The sequence below is a fragment of the Zosterops lateralis genome (assembly GCF_965231275.1).
Source record: "Zosterops lateralis genome assembly, chromosome: 1".
Classification (NCBI taxonomy): Eukaryota; Metazoa; Chordata; class Aves; order Passeriformes; family Zosteropidae; genus Zosterops; species Zosterops lateralis.
The window spans coordinates 45,658,293-45,678,994 of NC_139762.1; the positions used below are offsets into that span (position 1 = coordinate 45,658,293).

At 41.7% G+C, this 20,702-nt stretch overlaps 2 protein-coding genes across 2 annotated transcripts in view; one reads left to right on the top strand and one right to left on the bottom strand.

Moving 5' to 3' along the window:
- TMC2 (transmembrane channel like 2) overlaps positions 1–10,745 on the bottom strand; it is a gene marked incomplete at both ends in the record, with an annotated part of 30,786 nt that extends 20,041 nt beyond the window's left edge. Inside the window, 9 exons of the mRNA XM_083872613.1 lie at positions 1,491–1,589; positions 3,416–3,522; positions 3,810–3,891; positions 4,834–4,924; positions 7,145–7,297; positions 8,036–8,436; positions 9,162–9,256; positions 10,339–10,386; positions 10,700–10,745. Coding sequence (XP_083728739.1) covers positions 1,491–1,589; positions 3,416–3,522; positions 3,810–3,891; positions 4,834–4,924; positions 7,145–7,297; positions 8,036–8,436; positions 9,162–9,256; positions 10,339–10,386; positions 10,700–10,745 — 1,122 coding nt within the window. The remainder of the gene's footprint in view (positions 1–1,490; positions 1,590–3,415; positions 3,523–3,809; positions 3,892–4,833; positions 4,925–7,144; positions 7,298–8,035; positions 8,437–9,161; positions 9,257–10,338; positions 10,387–10,699) is intronic.
- Positions 1–20,702, top strand: part of RPSA (ribosomal protein SA) — a 194,725-nt gene that overhangs the window by 38,397 nt on the left and 135,626 nt on the right. The window lies entirely within an intron of this gene.

Consider the following 20,702-nt stretch of genomic DNA (forward strand, 5'->3'; position numbering starts at 1 on the left):
GATGGGGACCTGTCTGGCAGAGGGGTTCAAAGGACCAACACTTCACTGACAGCAGGGGAATGTAGATGTGTGCACCAAGACAGAGGCAGGAGACTGGCAGGTCATGGGAGTAAACATTTCCTCATCCAGAGGTCCTCACTGATAGGTCTATTACTTATGGTCTCCTCAAGAAAATCAGCAGCTGCATTTAATCAACACTCCTTCGGGTTTGTTTGTTCGTTTGTTTGGTTTTGAGTCTTATTTTGCCTTTTTTTTTTTTTTTTTTCTTACTGAGTTTAAATGTTACCTCTTGTATTTTCACAGTGCACTGCTCAAATGAGCTTTTCATTCCTTACACTGATATTAAAAATGTCCCAAATTCACCTCTGGATTCTGGCAGTGGGGTAAAGTGCTGAGAGAGGAAGAGCTGAAAGGATCCTCAGCAGACTATGGGGGGTAAATGAAGGCCTGGCCCTGGCAGGTTCTGGGACACCAGTATTTGAAGCCTTATTACTAAACTAGCTTAAATAATCTGATTTACAACAAAGTAGTTTGGTTTCTTTTTTTTTTTTTTTCTTTTTTTTTTTTTTTTTTTTTTTCTTTTTTCTTTTTTTTTTTTTTTTTGGTTTGGTTTGGTTTGGTTTTGGGTTTTTTTTTTTTTTTTTTCTTTCTTTAAACTAAGGAAATTACAAAGGGGTTCATTACAGAAGGACTGTAGCATGTGGTCCCGTGCTTGTAGCATGTGGGCCAGTGCTGACAAGCATTAAAAAAATAGTTCCAGAAGTAACTGCTTTGAAAGTCAGATCCCAAGGCACTGGTTGCATGCGAAAGTTTTCACCCCCTGAACATATACCTTTTCTTGGGCTGCCACCCAAAAACACTTAATCTCTTTGGTTTAAATCTTCAGAGTAACTGAGGTGGGAGGTGAATTTGTATTGCAGGTAAGCACCCAGAGATGGCTGGAAACTTGGGATCTTCCTTTGGGTGCAAGTTCTAAACTTTGGTTTGCACTTCAGGCTCATGTAAATATTTCAGGGGAACAGGGAGAGCAGGGACATGGGGAAGAATCCCCTTCCCAATCACTTTCAGTGGTCTGGCAAGGTGCTCCCTGCTGGTGAAGGGGGTCTGCAGCTTGAGGTCTCTGTCTGTCTGCCTGGTTTGGAGCAACTCCAGCCTTTCACTTTTTTGGGTTCTTGCTGCCTTTCCAGTTGGAAGCAAAATGGCTTTTGTGTCTACATACATGTGACGTACACCAGGCAGCACATTTGTGTATGGAAGTGGTTCAAATCCATATGCAGGTGTCTGCATGTGGACATGCTGTTTTGGCCAGAAATCTCAGCATCCAGAAAGATTTTGTGGCAACAAAAGGCTTTCCAGGTTTTTCTTCTGGAAGAAATAGATGCTCTGCTGGTTTATCTCAGAAAAAAATTCATCCTTTTAGCAACACTAACTTCTGAGGGGTTTTAGGAGGTATTCAACCAATCTTTTATGATTAACACTTATGTGCTTACCTCAAAATCCCAGAGAACTGAAAAATCCATAGCTGTTGCTTGTTCAGCCCGGGGTACAGTTTTCCTTGGCAAACTCCCATATGGCATTCCCATTAGGACCTGGAGAACATTAATAACAGTGATGCATGTATACTATAAAACACCAAAGAGTTTTTTAAAGGTTGTTCTTCTTAATGAGTCTGCTTTTGGTTGGTTTTCTTTTTCTGTTCATTTTGATATGTACTTTATTTCTGAACACTAGAGCAGCAGTTTTTAAAAACTACTTAGCATTACTGTAATTTATAATTATTTAATATTAATTATATATATTAATTTTTAGTGTGAAGTATATTTATTAATGTACAGTATGAAATTTATTGTCACTATTTAGTATTAATTTCAAATAATGCAAATAACCAGAGGACTTCCCTTTTCCTGGACACATCCATTGCACAGGAAATATTTTTTGGAGAACCTGTATCCTTCAATGAACAGCAGCAGTTGAAATGTCCTTAGTTTAGCAAGAAGTTCTTAGCTTGAACTTCATGGGTCTAATGCAGTAAAGGGATTAGCTTCATCTATTTGTGCAGAGCTCCTCCTCTGAGAGAAGTCAAGAGCATGGGGTCAAGCTTGCAATATAATTTGTATTTTTCAGTCCTGAATGGAAAGATATTCTCAAGGTGAGGTAAAGGGCAATTAGGTTTGGGATAAAAAAGTATATCACAAAAAGATGCAAAGAATAGTTTTCATGGCAGAGCCTATCCTGATGGCACCACACAAGTCAGGTCTTGCACCTGGAGCAGCAGTAGAAGTCCAGAGAGAGAATGCCAAGGGCTATGGAGAATTATTATATTTACAAGCTGATTGGTGCCTATACCAAAATATCTCATTAGCATTCATAGCCAAGAAAGGTCCTAGCATATCATCTATCACTTATTTTTCAGGGCTATCTAATTACACTCAAAATAATTTATGATTAAATGTTTATTGCCCAGCTACTCTCCGTACGGTAACAGCTCAGTAGGCAGCGAGTAACAGTGTGCACACTTCAGAGACAAAAGCTCCTGCCATATGCATATTTCCTAACCAAACACATTTGTATTGTTCAGTGCTAATGGTTATGTCTCCTCATCCTGGGAGGAAACTGAGCTTTCCCTTTCGATAGTGTGAGCAAGCACATTAAGGAGAACAAAAGCATGGTCCTCGGGAGACATTCTGCAGTGCATTTTTGCTTCATAAAATTCTGCATTGAGCAGAACAGATGCCACTGTCTGTGGATTGCACAGCCTTTAAATACTGCACTGAGTAATTTTGCCAGAGCTGTAATGGCTACATTAAAAAAATTCTTCAATAAACGATCATATAAAGTTGGCTATGAGATCCTTTTAATTCTCCAAGAAGAATGAGAAATAAAAAACCTAAAAATAAAACAATTGCTTGTAAATCATATGAATTGGAAGTACAAAAAAAGGGGCTATTTCCCAAGCAAACATTAGTTGGCAAAGTGCTGGGAAATCGTCCGTTCCCCGAGGGGCTGTGCCATAGCTGCTGCTCCATGGCTATGCCCCTCAGACAGCCCAAAAGTGAGGGTATTTAATTATTTTCAGAGCACAATCCATTTCCTCTGGCTCTTGCAGACAGGATCTTGTGCCTAGGATTGAAATGTCATCTTCTTCACTTTAGCTAAAATGTAAAACTAGCCTTGAATTAGATAGATTGTTGAGCCTCTGTTTCACCTGCTGGATGGGCAGGATCTTTGATAGCATTTTATGTCTCCTGATATCAATCCAACTTCTGGTCCTGTGTCAATAAGTCTCTGTAAATAATTGCCCTCAGGCATTTCATTTTTCTGAAGTGATGCCTGTTATGAGACATTTGTCCTGTCAATGTCATGTTTGTGTCAACCAAAGGGCAATTTATTACTGAAAGGAGAATTAAGCACTTACCTCTGGAATTATAACCAGTCCAAATATTAATCCAAAAAGGACAAGGTTTACTCCATACATCCACCGCAGAAATATGAAGTAGGAAGCAACAGAGGAGCCGAAGTGACCTTGAAGCAGAAGACATTTCACAGTTAGGAGTTTAGGAGGGTTCAACTGTTCTTAGTAACTCTTTCCCCTCAGGTCTCCCCAACATGTTTCCCATGAGCCTCCCAACAGTCCCCACAAGTGCTGGAGAGAGCAACATCTGGAGCTGGCAGGAGTGTGTGCTCCTTGTTTGGCACTGATGCCCAGCTTGAGTGGAGACTGTGGATCAAGAAGCTGGAACATTGTTTGTATGAAGACAAACCCGTCTTATAAAATGTCCCACTGCCACCACACAGCAACTTCAACTTACTCTCCACTTCCTTTATCTTCATCTCCCAGGGTATGCACTGAGTTTTAAAATTTTCGAAGTCTCTCTTAAATTTCACCCATTTCTGAAACAAGACAATATTGCAGTCAGAAGAGAGGTGCAAAGAGAGGGTCTGCTCTGAAGTAGGGCTTTCTAATTTGGTAACACGGTTAGGTGTGGGTGTAAAGTCCAAAGCAGGAGCTCTGGTCTGGGTCTTATCTTTTGGACTATTTCAGAAACTCCCTTCAACCAAAAATCCCCTCCACTCCCAAGTGTTCACATTTATGATTTGAGTTTTAACAGTTTTAACCTTTCCAGGCTTTTGGAAAACTGCAGTTTTGCTATGGATTGATCAGATTATATTGGGGGGGGGGGGGGGGGGGGGCGGCGAGGGGGGCTGAGAGAGAATTCAGACCAGGCTCTGGATTGAAAAAATTGGTTCAGAACAAACTCTATTCAAAACAAAATTTAGTTTGATAAAACACTGAGCTTGAATCTTTCCTCACCAGACCAGCAGCTAAACTCCCATTGATTTCATAATCTCAAGTCTGGCTCTGTTTTGAACTTCTCAATATAATCTCCATGACAACATGCAACTTGGCTACCAACTTCAGTTTCAAAACACAGCCATCGTTTTCCCTGTTATCTCCTCATCACTGGAGAAGATGAAATTTTACAGGACTAAGGGTAGTGCAAGAGTTTGGCAGGGCCTCTTTCACCTTTAGGAATATGTTTTCTCACATATCAAGGTTTTGGAGACTGCAGCCAGAAAGCCATGGTTTTCCCTGCTCCTGTGAGCCCTCTCTTGCTTCAGGAAAGCAAGGTTCAAGTTGGGGCAAATTTCCCCCTGTTTTGTCTGCAATAGTCATAGATTTGAAGCCAGCTAGTAGTTTTTTGAATGTGGGCAGGAAGTTTTATTTTGACTTCCTTGTGCCTCTTTCACCAAATAGAGGTCAATAAACCTAAAAATGTGCTGAACACATAACTGAGTATCCAAGCCTTTCCCTGCCATCACTGCAGCACTTACCTTCGCCATCATCATCTTATACGCATACAACTTCTTGCCCTTTCCTTTTCCCAGAGCTCCTTCAAACTTCTCTACAAAATCTTGTGCCTCCCTAATATGAAAATAAACAAACAGTTTATTAACACAGCAAAAGGGTCCTTAGTTTTTCACCCCTGCCTGCACCAGTGGGATAAGCAACCTTGCTGGTAGGAAGGTGGGCACTTGGTGTGTCTCCCCACCTGCTCTCTGCTGGTCAGATGCTGTTCCATGTAGAGCTCAGCCACCCATCCAGGACTAGTTATCAGGTCCCCAAAGCACTCACATTCATGTAGAGATGTTTTACATTAGCTTTAAGTATTGTTAGTGCCCCAAATCTTGTTCCACGCGTCTTCCTGAGTGCAAACTAAAAGCCTGCCCATTTTTCTCACAGCAGAGCTCTCTCAGCCTGCACACCTGTTATAATTTTTCTCTCCTCATGCGTTGGTCAAGAAGAAAATAACATTGCCTAGTGAGATAAACTCCAAGAGGATGCGGAGTTTCCTTTTATGAACACCTCCCAGGATAAATATCAGAGCTATGCAAATGGCCCAAGGGGATAATCTCAATGCCAGAGGAATGTGTGTACACCAGTCAGGAGTAAAATCAAGCTGCAAAATGAAATTAGTTTTACTAGGATATCTAAGGGAAATACAGAGAAAATAGTCTAGGATGCTGTTATGCTGAGTATGCTGAGCTTGTGAATAAAATTATAATGTATATTGGTGTTGCCAATAAGAAGAGATTAAATTTCAGGAGCTGGGAGGTTTTTTGCCATCCTAAGCCTGTGGGAAACATGGACTTCCACTTGGTATAAATAGCTGGCTAGGTCAACCTGTAATCTTGGGAAAATCACCTGTGACTTTATTTACAAACCTAAAGTGAGATCTCTAAGTCTTGAACATATTGTTTCCCTCTCTTTGTGTTTTACACCCCTCATCTGTGTGATGGGGCTAATAATTTCTTCTCTCATGGTTGAGTTTATGCAACCAAAAATATCTAATATCTCAGCATGCTGAGAGTCTTTCTGGAGACCCCTGCACAAGCAATGCAACAGTTTTGTTTAGGTTCATTAGTAGGCAGTGATGATTGCTATCACTCAGAAATAAGATGCAAGTATGGAGGTACATTGTCAAACATGATCCTAAGTAGAATTTTAGTCAGGATCCTATACCACAGTGAAAAAAATGCATCAGAAATAACTCTGCTTTGCTCCTTTTTCTTTTTTTTTTTTTTTTTCCTTAGAGAAATTTGGAATTTTAGGGCCATAAGAATTTATTTGTTATGAGCACAGGCTCACAGCAAAGCTGCAAGGTGGAAAAGCTACTTTAACACAGTTTCCCTGTTATAGACCTTTACCCAGATTTTCAGAAGTAATTGGCAGAGTTCACAATTCCTAATTTTATTGGAAGATGGAACAGGTCTTGGCCTCTAGGGCATAAAAAAGAGAAGCAGAGACACATGGTGACTGTCAGCTTTCACAGCACAGTCCTTGCAGCTTTGAGCAACCTCTCAGCAAACAAGGAGCAGGGCCATCAGCACTCCCTGTGGGCCTGTGTCATGGTTTAACATAGCTTGGATTTTAGTTAAAAAGAAAATGTATGTGTGCTTTGCAATGCATTTTTGAAGTCTCTCCTTTTAGAAAGGGGTTTCAGAGGTTCCTTAAGCAGTATAGCTGGGAGCTGAATCATTGCCCTGACAGGGGAATGGTTTGTTATGAGCCATTCCCTGTCAACCTGTGGGCTTTGATTTCCCTGGTCTGCTCTGCCCCACTGTCCCCCACTGCCCAGCACTAAGGGGTCTCTGCAGCTGCCTGAGTTGTTCCCACCTTCATCAGGGGCTGCGTAGCAGACTTATCCTTGCTCCATAAACTTCTGAAAATAATACAGCATTTTTTCCAAGAAGCCCCATCTCAGGACTGTGTGCTAACATGGCACTGTGCTGCTCTGATTTCTGCCTGACAAAAGACATGAATAAGCAAGCCAGGATACAGAGTTTGCTTTAACAAGTAGCCTGGCTGTAGTGAGTCATTTGGTTTTATATACGAGGGTAGAATGACTTGGCCATGGGTATCAGTTGAACAGATTTGCACTTTGTCTGTTCTTTGGTTACAGAGGCTGAAAATCAGATTGCACATTTTAACTTTGATCATTTGAACTCAGACAGGCTGGCCAGGTTCTGCTGGTCACTTTTTATCTGACACTATGGTATTATAGCAGCATCAAATACATAATTTCAAGGAAAGACAACAGTCAGCAGAGACCCCAGGAGTAGAGGTTCCCATTTTGATGGGTACCTGAGCACCGAGAGCTTCTTCACCATCCTCCAGGGCTTGTTCCTCATGGTGGAAATCAGCTTTTTCTTTTGCTCCACCTGCTCCTTCAGCATTGCAAGCTCTTCCTCTGACAGTGACTCCTCATCAGATGAGTTGGAGGAAGCAGAAGAAGTACTGGAAGACACACAAGATAAAGGACAGAGAAATGCTCACAGGGTTTAGAAGGAAGGCCTTGCTTGTGGTAGGCAGGCTGCTGCTGGCCCTGGGGATTCCACTCCAATGTGGGCACAGCACCTCCACATCCCCTGGCTCAGTATGATGCCAGTGCCCATCACACTCAGAGCAGGGGTCCTTCCAGCCAGGATAATGAGGAGGCATTTGTGCCCCACTACAAATCACTCAATGCCATGCCTTGGGCCATATTTCAGCTGTAGAACATTGCCTACAGCTACCAGAGCTACAGCTGGCTCCAGAAAAATGTTTTTCATGCCTTCATAACAAAATGGGAGATATGAGGAGAAGTGGAAGGTTGGGACAAGCAAGATTTGGAAGAGGAAGAGACTTGAAAACACAAGGGATCCATTTTAAATGGAATATTTCCATGGACCAACCAAAAAAATCTCCATGTCCAAATTTCTCGAAGTACCTTCTTTAGGGGGAGCTTTTCTACTCCTGGTTGTAGGTACTAAAATTCCACTACATGCATAGACCTGACCCTGGCTGAGAAATGATGATGACTTGGAAACAGTTTGATTTTGTGGCATTTTACAGTGTTTTCCACTGTGTCTCTTTTAGGAGAGCAGGAACTTATTTGCAGTCTATTGGTTTTGCCATTCTTATCCATCCACCAGTGGCATGTCAATATCGCTGCCAGCCTGAACAAAGCACTATAGTCAGGAATTGTTTAATTACCTGTTTTTCCTGTCTTTCTTCTCCCCCTCCTTCCCTCTCTTGGTTGTTTTCTTTTCTTTGTTTTCTGATTCTTTTTGATCTTTGGTAGGAGCTGTTTTGCCTCTGTCTTTCTTCTGGCCTCCTTCCTCTCTTGCCTTTTTTCCATCTCTGTTTTTCCTTTGGTAATTTTTTCTCCTAGAAGCTCTGTTTTGTTGACTGCCATTGTCTTCCTCTTTGCTCTCATCTTCTTCTTTGTCTTCTTTTTCTTCTTTGTCTTCTTTTACTTCTTTGTCTTTCTCTTGATTTTTGCTTTGAAGTCTGCTTGCTCTGCCAGTTTCCCTGAGGGGTTGTTTGTTAGTTTTCTTGTTCTTTACTTCATCTTCTGCAAGTGATAAAAAAACAATTACATTGGGAAATCCATGCTGGCAGAATAAAGATTCATCAGAAGAGCATTGGCAGCCAGGACACCTGATGCAAACCCTAGCAAATTCAAAGAGCAGGTGCCTGTTGATCTCGATGGGCTTTGTGTTATGCCCTGTCCAAGAACCAGGAGGAACTCTCTGCCTGTGCAACTCCCATTTAAGACAGCACAATTTAGCACATCAGCAACTTACACGTGACCATAAGAAAATTGGAAATTAGTTACAAATGCAAAAGCCCATCCATCAGACAGCACAGGCAGAAATCTCCCTGACCTGTAAACACACCAGAACAAAGGAAACAGAAATTGCAGTCTGTTACACAATGTGTAGTTTGCTTGTTGATGCGATGTCCTTGAAAGATGTTTACTTTTCAAGGCTGGGAACGGAGTTCTTCTATTTATAGAGAGAAAAGGCACAGCACAGGCAGTATCCGGTTTTCTTTCTCTGAGTTTTCTTTTATATTGGATGGTCTATATTGAGAGAAGAAAAAGAGCAGATAGTCTCTGAGGCACATTTCATTCTTACTGGCATTGTGAACTAAAACCCTCCTCTTTCCAGAAGTCGGAAATACTTCCAGCTTAAAGGATTGGAGTACGTTTAATTGCAGGATTTTATGGAAAGGGAGAAAAAAAATTCAAAAGTCCCCACATCTCTCCATCTCTTTCACTACCAAGCCTATTAAAATCAATAGTAAGTTTTCCAGAGTATTCTAGCTTCTTATTTACCAAAATTTCTGGCTGATGAAAATAAAGAGTTGGAGATGTTGTAATGGAAGAAGGAAATGGTGATGGAATGGGATCCAGAGTGTAAAATGAGGAGCCTAAAAGGTGAGAAAAATAAAAGCAAAAAGGAATTTGAGTATTTGGATTTTTGGTTTGGTGAAAAGCTAGAAATTAATGACAGGCAAATGATTTCTTGGTTTTAGTGGTAAAAAAATTAGTAGGTAGTGGTTGTCACATTTGACACTGGAAATGAGGAGGAGCTTCCAACTAATTTCTCAGGAGCCGTTAGGCAGGTTTCAGTTACTATGCAATGGTTCATCTAAACTAAATTTTGGTCAATCATCTAGATCAAAGGATCATTTGCTCTCTTTAGGAAAATGCTCATTTTGGATAGCAAACGATCTAGGGTTGTTTTTTTTTTTTTTATTTGCAACCTATCAAGTATTAGATGAAATATGAAGCATTAATTTGTTACCTTTATCTTACTACCTCTTTTGCCTATATGGAAAAGGTGGGTATGATTAAAAAAAAAAATTAAGTCCCAGTAGTTTGTTGTTTACTTTCTCATATTCTGTAATACAGACACAGTGGTGAGCTGTTTTTGCAGTAGCAGCTACATTTGTATCACCTATCCAGTGCTGTTATGATCTTACCTCTTAGCTCTCTCGCTTTAGATATACTATACATGCAGAGTTAAAGGTGTTTTTAGTCCTGTCACAGGCTTTTCATTACTTCCCTCTCAGTCATAAGTCTCCCTTCAATCCATCTTCATTGTTATCTTCTTGTGGCCACGATTAACGAGGATCCCAGTGTATTACAGTCTAAACAAGCATTACAGGAAGGGCAAGCAGAACCTCAGTATGGTGCAAAGCAGCCCCAGCCCTGCACAGGGTGGTGCTTTACTGCACTGCCTGATTCACTATGGACTGGCTCCTAAGGGATGCGGGCTCTGACAGCCCCTGACTCTGGGAACATGGATAAAAGAGGAGAGACTGCTTAAGAATGGCGGTTTACATATCACTGTTATAAGTCAAACCTCAAGGGAAAAATCTGCTTGCTTGCTTGCAAGTAGCTCATGAAAGAGTTCGTGTTGTAGAGCAAGTCATAAGTCAGAGACAAAAAGAAAAGGCATCACTTCTTGTATTTCAAACAAGACCACATTTGTTAATCTCTACATTACCTTCACTCTCTGTGTCAGTTTCCACTTCTCCATCAAACTCTATTCCGGCTGCAAAACAAAGAACAAAGAGTAATTGCATTTGTTTCTGGTATTTACACACATGATGCTTTACACAGCTGACCCTTAAGTTCCAGCTGAGCTTGGCAGAATATCTCTTATTGATTATACATTATATTCTTTCCCTACAGCAATGCTCTTAATATTTACTTTAGTCTGGCAGACTGACAAAAGTCTCCTGCCCAAGCAAACTGAATTTGTACAATCTTCGAGAGATACAAAACGGTGTGCTCAGGAAGCCCCAAGAGGTTTAGTCCAGTATTTGGCAGCATGCAAACTGAAATCATCTCGCAGTGATACCAACCATCTTCCAGGATGACCTGTAGAGCACTTTTCTTTTTCTTCCCCATGGCAGCCTCCTGTCTATGGCCCAGACACCGTGGCTGCTACACCGCACACACCCCCCAGTCATACACAGGCTACTCCCTCTTCCAGTGCCCATGTGCTTGTCTCCTCAGCCTTGCGGACAGATGGGCACATCCAGCTGTCAGTGACCTCTTGGTCGTGAGCCATGAGGACAGGGAGGGGTGGAAGAGGCAGGCAAAACCTGGCCTCTGCTTCAGCCTACCCAAACACTCTCCCTTCTTCTCCCTTCTCCCTGTGAAAAAAGCACCTGTTGGCATTACATTGCATTTCATTATTTAAACATGAAGGAAAGCCCTTTGGTGGGCACTTGGTGGTGTCGTATGAAACAGACACAAGTCACGTCTGGTTCTGACACAAGCATGTGGCTGGAAGCTTTCAAAGGATCAATTTTCTTAATGCCATATTCCTTACTGACCTGTGACAATCTGTGTAACCCCGTTAGTCATTCTCCTGCATCTTATTAAATCTCTCAGCCAGTGCCCCTTGGGACTCAGCTGTGGGTCACCTTTTGTCCTCCATGCGTGTCCTTTGGAGGGGACTCATGAGCTAATAGATGCAGCAAGGAGTCAGGAGTCAGGATACCAGGATCTCTCTTTCCTTTGCTCCTCTATTCTGTGTGACCTTTGCATACTCATTGCACTTGCTGGTAAAATAGGATAGATTTTCCTTCTAGGTGCTCTGAGGCTTAATTAATTAATGTGAGACCCTCATTTGGAAGGTCCTTTAGAACCACAAAGTATTGTATTGCATTCTGCAGCTTGCAGTTTTTCAGTGGGCCAAGAATAGGTTTGTCTGAGTGATGTCCAGAGTAAAACCTGCACCCTCTGCCTCAGCTGTAGCTCCCACAGAGAGCACCCAAGGGTGCATTCGTGGTGCAGGGTGGTTTCTCTTGGTTTCCCAAAAGGAGATCTTACCCTCACTCCATCTATGAAGCATACTGCAGACCCTTGGCTTGCAGGGGTGCTCCTTAGGGACCTGGCATAATGATTTTTTTCCAAGGATTAACAGGGAGAGTGCTAATTCCTTCCTTTCCTCCCAAAAGAGAGGATTGTTGCAGAGATCAGCTTGAGGCCGTTGTCACCATTGACATGTGCTGATGACTCCTGCTTTGGATCAGGTGTAGTGACTGAGGAGGTGCCAGCCTGAAGCTCTCTCCACTGCTTTTTCTCATTGAATTTGGGTCCAGGGGCACCTTTCAGGTACTCGAAGTCCAATCCCATACATTGTTTGATCTATGTTTGACTTTAGCTCAGCTCTCCTGAGCTTAATACATAATGTATGGGATATGCCTGTACATTATTAACAGCTATAACCCTACAAAGTTCAGTGCACAGGGCATTTCCACTGTGTGTTCCCCACACCAGTGGGCTTGACTGGATCTGAAGACAGTGATAGTGCCTTTTGAAGGTCATCCCAGTGAATGAGTTTCACCTGTAACTCTATATGTTGATGTGGTTTGTTTCCAATGTGATCGCTAGGTCGTTGAATTAATACTGCTCCAGGAAAAATAGAGAAATTCCCAGCCGCTGGAGACTACTGGAACAGATCTTCTGCAAAATACTTCATTTGCCTCAGTCCCAAACATCTCTTTCCCAAACAGAGGATCTAGGGGCCTTCTACTTATATGAAGACCACGTTTCAGAAGAATTGTGTGGCAGGAGGCAAAAGGGCTGTGGATGCTCATCAACCACACCCTCCACCCTCCAGTACTGTACTCAGTGATAGCACTGCTTCTGCCCCATGGAATCACAGAGTGGTTCAGGCAAGAACTGACCTTTAAAGGCCATCTGTTCCAACTCCACTGCAGTGACCAGAGCCATCTTCATGTAGACCAGGTTGCTCATAGCCCTGTCCCAAATGACCTTGAATGTTTCCAAGGATGCGACATCCCCCACCTCTCTAGGCAACCTGTGCCACTGTTTTACCACCCTCATTGTCAAAAAACTTCTTCTTTGTACCTAATCTAAATTGACCCTCTTTTAGTTTAAAACCATTGCCCCTTGTCCTCTCATGGACCTTACCCCTTCTTTCCCACCGAGGTATGCTCAGATGCTTTTTGCATGCTCAGGGTCTGTTTATGTGAGCATCTCATCAGCAGAGTTGAGTGTCCTGGTTTTTACTCCACCACAGAGTTGATGATTCACCCATGATCTGCACTGGAGCTGGGACAGCCACAGGCTCCAAAGCTGCTTGTGCCACTTGGCATGCCCATAGGTACCAAGTACATGATTTTGAAAACTGATGGGGACTACAAATTCATTTTACTACCAAAATGTGTGTCCAGGTAATATCTCTGTCTCTTGCCCTGAGATGAAACACCTACTCTTTGATTTTACAGTCTGTTTACAGCACTGGAGGCAAGGTGTGGTGTTTCCACAGCAGTCACAGAGGCCCTGGGCACCCCTTGCCACATGGGGGGATAAGACTGCCCTGCACTCCCCTCACAGTGGGGGTGACAGCTGAGGGGTGCCAGTGTATGGGACAGAGCAGGAACAGGGCTGTTTTATGTTGTTCCCATGAAGCAACATGCCAGTATGGATGAGCATACTTGCAATCAGCTCTGTTTGGCTGCTGCTTTGCTCCCCTGTAACTACACTGCCAAAGGTAGTGGGACTGGCCATGGTAAAATTGTGCTGTTACAGGCTGGGTGGCAGCATTTCACTTTTGTGTAGGTGGGGACCTTTATCTTTCACACTTCTGACTCCCTCCCATGGAGAGGAGGGGATTGCATAATGCCTAGCAGTTATTTCCTAATGAAGAAAATGTTATTAAAGTGTCTGACCAGGAAGTTACCCCTAAGGAGAAATCCCTACATTGCCTTTCCAACTCAGCCTGTGGTGCAACAGACCCTTAGCATATGACATGCTGCTCCCTTTGCCTTAGAGTCTCAAGAGAAATAAATAACCTACTCCATCTGTCTGACTCCTCTGGAAGTGATGGTCCCCCTGAGGCTGATGTGCAGCCTCACAAGCATGATGAAAAACCTTGAAATCTTGATTCTTTGTGATACACATCCTTGTCCTTGGGGGAACATGTGGCAGACTTGCAGAGCCACTGTCACTTTTGGGGTGGACCAGGCAGTGCTAGAGGCTGTGATGCAGAGGAAGGCTGGGCAGCAGAGCCTGGGGAGGAGAGGAGTGGGATTCAGTGCAACAAAGTGTTGTCATGTAAGATGAGACCAAGAAAAAACTGCAAAATGCAAGGTTGTCTTGCCAGCCTTGTTTGCCTTATTTTTTGGTAAGTGCAGAGAGATCTGTAATTTCACCCCAGAATTAGGCTGGTGGAGATCTTGCTGTACTTCTGGGCTGGTTTTGCCTGTGTGACAGTCTGCTTGTAGTTTGTGGACACTGAAGAGCATTGCTCAAAAAAACCAAAAAAAATGTTTAAAGGAAAAAAGATATTATGACATGGAATTAGTCACAGGAAAAAGCCTTATGATGGGATATTCTACAAAACACTGGGTGTGAAGTAAGAAAAGTGCACTTCACATCCTTTTGACACCCATCTTTGATGGTAGAAGGTGCTCCATTAAAGGAAAAATATACACCAAAGTTTATAATGAGACCCCAGCATGTCAGGCTTGGGAGAGCAGGAAGACCCCTCAGGGGCTGTGAGAGAGGTGACACACAAGGACTTTCTGTGTCCATCAAACAGACTATAGACCTGTGCAGGGCTTGCATGGCTGTTCAATGGGCAGTTCACCGGCAGTGCTTCAGCACCAAGTACACCACCATCCTCAGCTCATGAGCCTGATTTTCCTAAGAGGATCAAGTGTCTTGCAGGGCCTAGGATTTCTTAGGATTATAGACTGGGGGGAGGAGATTAATGGATGAGTCTTTTACCTCTTGAGTTATTTCACACAAGGTGTGAATAAGTAATGCACAGCCACGAACCCAGCTATTACTAATGTAAATATCATGTGTATGCAATTTATGGAGTTGTAGCGCAAATATTTTTTACTGTGTTATTTAGTAATTTTCTCCTCACACTGGTTATCACTAGCACTCAATAATTTGACAGTTCTGAGTTTTAGCATACGAGGATGTTTGGTGTCTCACACACATCCAAGTGTTAAATAAAAAACAGTTGTGTTATGGAGAGAGGGTAATTGAATCCTGGAAGCACATACAACATACTTGTAAATGCTTAATGAGCTAGTGTTTCTTCCTTTCTTGTTTTCTGATTAACATAGGGCTTTAGCTAATTAATCCATGGATTACATTTATTCAATATTCATCTCATCTATAAGTAATCTTTACTTGAGACAGTATTCGAGTAATAATAATAATAATAGTAATACCTGACCTGTGTGTGGACATTTTGATGAGGACCAAAACCTTGTGAATTACCGGAGCCAAGTTTAACAATGTATCTGGTAGAGACATTTAAAAGTGAGAGTTCACTTTCAAACCCTTATTTGGTTCTGTTGAACTGTTAAAGAAAACCAAATTCTTTTAAAAAACCCAAACCAACCATAATCATGTTTTCCAGGGTCTCTCAGGCATGTTCCATAAAACTGGATTCAGCTCCAAACTGACTTTTGACCATGTCTGAGTTTAACTTCGCAAAAACAAATTTCTTACAAAGCCATGAAAATCCACCAGGAGCCACAAGCTAACCTGAGCATCTACCTATCTATCCAGAAGTCATCTTTGCCCTCACATAATCTCTGCAATGCTGTGGTTCTATTCTCTTTGTTCAGGGTGGGCATTAGTTACTTATAAAGATAATGAAGTCCCACTGAAAGAGGTTGTGCAAGACTAATCTTGTAGTGTTGGGGATGCTCAAGTCAATGCCTTGTTATCTTGTGCCTGGCCCATGAAAATGAGCTTTATCTGTGCAATCCCAACCCAGGGTGGGGAGCACAAGGCCCTCAGATACATAACTATTGCTTTTTTTACTTTTCTATTGTTATTTCTTAACTTCAAGACACAGCTGGGAATTTGCTGTGAAGGAAGGCAAAAAGCTCTGTTAGCCATTAGCCTCTTTTAGCTGAAGAGGCACCTGCAAATTCAGACAGGTGCTCTGTCTGGAAGAATTAAACCAAAACAGGCAGAGGATGTGCACAGGTACTGGTGTTGTGCCAGCTCAGAGAGATATCTAGGAATTTCAGATCAATCATAGGACAGAGCCCGTCAGTCTTCCCCATAGTCTTCTTCTGATTCTTGTCATGTAGGAACCAGTAAAGATTTTTATTTTTTTTTCCAAATGTGCTCATATCACCCAGCTCTGTAAGATTAGAGCCCCACATTTGCAGCAGCCTTGTGGGAAACACTGCAGTTATTAAGACCCCCAACAAATGCAAATCACAAGCCAGTGTCTGCCAGCTCACTGCCATCTTCATCTACTCTTTATCTCAGGCTAAGCACGTGCATGGAGTCATCCTGGATCCAGGTGAGCTTGTCAGTGTTCTCCAAACACAACATAAAGGTGTTGAGCAGTGGTGTTCATCACATGGTGTGTGTGTTGCCACTGTATCATCCCTCCTCATTGCTGACATTTTTGCGGACAGGCTTTGAGGAGAACAGGCTCTTGTTCATCCAAAAAATGGTGTCCATCAAGATCCTTTGAACCTGGCACTGCACAAGTAACTAAGTGGTATTGGAAAAACTGTTCTGATTTCTAACTAGATACAGACACCCCTACCCATCTCCCATATCCCTTTTAGGGACTGGAAGAAACACAACATTCTTGCCAATGCATTGCTCCATTTATGCAGAGTAAATGAAATCCAAAATTGAAGTTCTCATGAAGTTTCCAAAGACAAGAAGAGAAAATGTTTAAGACAACAAACTTCTGGACTAATCTAAATCATTAAATGAGTCAACACTCTCATGTAGGACTGGAATGGAGAATGATTTTGTCATATAGGATTTATATGAGAAGACTTATGGTTTTAGAGAACATATGTGCAAAACCAGAAGAGAGCATGGGCTCCTTTTCTGGTTTATACTCTCCTGGAGGAAAATTTCAGCATGGTCCTCTCAGCTTTGTAGGAGAGCCCTGAAAGGGCATAAATGAAGGTCACAGCATAAGAAGATCAGGAGAAGCTTCTCCAGACACAGAGGGGTTGCTGCTGCTGGATTTCCCCTTTAATTCTGAGTCTGAGAGGATTTTGGGGGGTGGGAATCACATTCTTTCTGTCATCTCTTTGCCTGAAAAGCAACTTATTTCTTTTCCTTTTATTTAGAAATCAGAGGGAAAGCTGCCAACAATCCAGTCATGGCAGGAGGATCTTGCATGCTTTAGCCTCTTCCTAAAAGCTCCCAGAGAAGCTCTGCTTTCATTTGCATCAGCCAGACCCTCTTCTGCTACAAACTCTTAAAGTTTTAGTGACTTCCACGAGGATTTGACAAGTCACAGCAGCCATGGGTTTGTGCCAAATAACCCTAGGGCTCCTGCTGGATGGTAGGCTCAGAGATGCACAGGATTTTGAGGGGTCTCCACAAAATGCTCCCAGAGTCAGATGGTCCCTGTTAAGGTTACTGCTTGTGTCAGAAAAGAAGTAACAGGGTGACTGGAAGTCAGAAATAATATCTCTGTTTAAATTATATCAAGGCCTTACACATGGTTGATTTATACTCCAAACCCACAAGCTTTTGTACCATTGTTGGAAATGTAAAGCCATAGTAGTGAAACATGTTGGATTATTTTTTTAAATTAGGTTTTCTGGAGAAGTTTTTAAAAATAATAATCACAGCATCATGGTGGAGGACAGAAGTCACATAACATGAGAAGACAAATTTGTTTGAGGAAGAGGACTGCAATGATTTGGCATTCTAAGAGATTCTTTTAGTACATTTACATCATGCTACAGTAACCTGCTTCCTCCTTTTCCTCGGTGTCACTGTGACGAACAGTTGTGATGAACAGACACTTCCCACAAGAACTGTATCCCTCCTCTGCCCCTGTGAAAGCAGGTGAGGGGAAGCGAGCCCAGCTGGGCACATGGGGACCTCCCTCTTGCAGCAGCCCCTGGAAAATTCTTAGTTTTTTCCTTAAAGTACTATTATTAAATATCTTGCTATTGAAGGATCTGTTTTCTTTTTTTTTTTTTTTTTCCTTTTCTTATAAACTTGTGCTTCCTGTACTTAAGAGAACAGAAATAGGGTTGGAATTCCCACTTTGTTAACAAAAGCAGATCAGAAAAGTCTCTTAGTATATCAGCCTGAAGAGTTTTCAAAATATTTATCACAAATATCTTTAGGAAGAGCCCCAAACTACTGGGGGAAGGGCTGGAAAAAAATAAAATTGTTCTTTCCCAGCAGGGTGGTTTGATGAGACATCCGTCACAGCTGAGCTCAACAAGTCAGCCAGTCTGCACAGGAGGGCTGAGCCTGGGACCTGAGGTCAGTAACTCAGCACAATAATAGAAAAGTATTTAGATATGGAGGTAAGGCTATGCAGGTGTGTAAGCAGCTCAGTAATTCACCTGACTGCAGCCCTGCCATGTAAATACTTTATGTTAGGCATGGTTTCAGGAACTTGATCAGTCCAAATCTCTGATGGCACAGAAGGCCAGAAAAGATAACCCTCTTGATTTCTGGTGTAATTCTAGTGATGCTGGAAAGATCTATTTTAAAGATACCTGAAGCCCTTGTTGAAGAAAAATTCTGGGCTGTCTCTCTAAATTATTCCAGTTTGCTTTTATGATGTCTCATTTTTGAATGTATTACTGATACACTTAAGTATCAAATCTCAAGGCAACAGGTCAGAATGTCTTCAGAAATGTCTTGATTGTCATTCATACAAAAATATTCCCTAAATTCAGTGGCAACATTTGTTGTTTGGTCTCATAAACAAATTAAATTTCTAATAAATAGTGAAGGAAGAAAATCACCAACAAGTTACATGCTTTTAAAATGTTAATTATTTCCATGCATATTATTAAAATGATTGTGTATTATTAAATAGTGACTAAGAAAAATATAGTGATGAACGTCTGTCCTTTGCTAGCTTGGAGTGTGTGGCAGATATTGGCTTCTGAGAAGTTATTGTTTTTATCTGGGGTTTATTTAAAATCACTGTGTATCTGCTGGTGCATTTATTCCCTTTAGATGGTTTGTGAGGAAGCTGCCTTGGTTTAGAGAAGTAAGAAGAAGGGTAATTTGTTACTATTATTAATAATATGTGTGTGTGCCTATGTATTTGTGATCATGTGTTTTTGTGTGTGTTTATATGCTACAACTTCATGGCTATCATTGATAGAGTGTATGTAGTAATTAAAATAATGCATAATGGAAAATATATCTGCATGCCTCTCCTACTGTATTGCTGTGGCTTCATGTTCATATTCTTTTGAGCTTACAAATATACTTGTTGCCTTTACCTTTTGGAGGATTCAAGGTTTGAGTTGGGTAAGTCAAGTGTTAAAACTAAAACTGAGCTGGTATGGATGAGGTTTCCAGTCTCACAATGAAACTAGATTTTTTTGTGAAGCTTTAAAAGAAATATTGGATGCAGGTGTGTGCAAGCAACCTTTTCCATCATCTTGGTCTGTGTTAGCATTTGGAGCAATTCATGATCTTCTGGAAACTGAAACAGACTGGCTTTAGGCTGGGAAAAGAATTTCTGGTGAACTCCTAAGAAATGTTTTGTTGTTCACTGGGCAGATCAGCTGAATGCTATCGCTGAGCCACTGCTGTTCAACTTGGCTCATGTGGTAGTAACAAGGGGAAATTTAGCCTGATGTTTTAAATTTTATCAAGTGCATAGTCACTGGCTCAGTTTTTTGAGTGCTTCTCTGATCAGAGACTTTTATAACAGAACTTGTTAAGTCACCCTTGAGTGAGATTGAGATCAGGTGAACTAGACTGCCATGAAATCATCATACATCCAAATGAGAGTGTTTGAAAGATAGGTTATTTAAACAAGACAAAACTCTGTTGATTAAATTATTAATCTTGTGTGTGGAGTGTAGAATGGATTTTGGTTTTTTTGTTTTTGCTTCAACTGCATTGGCCTGCTCCTGAGGCAATTTGTTAGCAAGTGCTCATTTACAGTGTCACTATGCTGTCATGCTTTTGCCTTAATAACCTGCCTTCTGGTTTATCGTTGCTTATTATGACTGCGGAACTCTTGTCAAAACCAGTATTAACTTGCTCTAGCCATTGAAGAGGGAGATCACACTGTATCTATCTAAAGACCAAATGGACACAGTCCTAAGAAATCTAGTCTGAACTCCACTTGGACCATGTTTTGAGCAAGGGGTTGAACTTGAGACATCCTGAGGTGTCTTCTCAGCGTGAACAATCTTACTTTAAAATATCATGCACTTGTGAGCTAATGGGAACTGTTCTGTAGGGCATGAAGGAGGGGCTGCTAACCTAGACTATATAATCTAAACCTTTACTTTGGGCTAGAGCTCCTAATCCCTCTTCTTTGCAAAAAGGATGCTAGGGTTCCATCTCTGTCACAGAGAAATCCTGATTACACCTGCTGTTTCCAGCCTGAAACCTCTTCCTGTTTCCCCAGAGCACTGGACTGTTTGTTTTCTTTGGCTTTATAGGAATTTTGAAGAGTTTTCTCTAAACCTCATGCCTTTATGAATATGAAAAAGATGTGAAAGGCCTTCACTTTGACCTGGAATCAGTTCCTGAAAACTCGGAATCCTTCTGGGGTTTGCCTAAGACTAAAATTTTTATCCTATAAAGTTATGCTAAAATAGTTTTCAGTGTGTGGCATTTTAAGTTACCAGAATACTGCTGCTCATATATTTTGTATTTCTATAGAGAAATACCAGCCAAGTTTTCCCCAGGAGAAATCTAGCTTTATTCTTGTTTTGCTATAGGGAAACTGAGCCTGCAGAGTGTTAAACTAGGAGTTCCAGAAGGTTAATGAAGGTCTTTAGCTTTGGTCTCCTGATTCCCAGATTTGTCCTTTACCCACATTTACTTGCTGGTTTTGCATCTCACCTTTGGTTTCCTGAACATGTGCTCTTC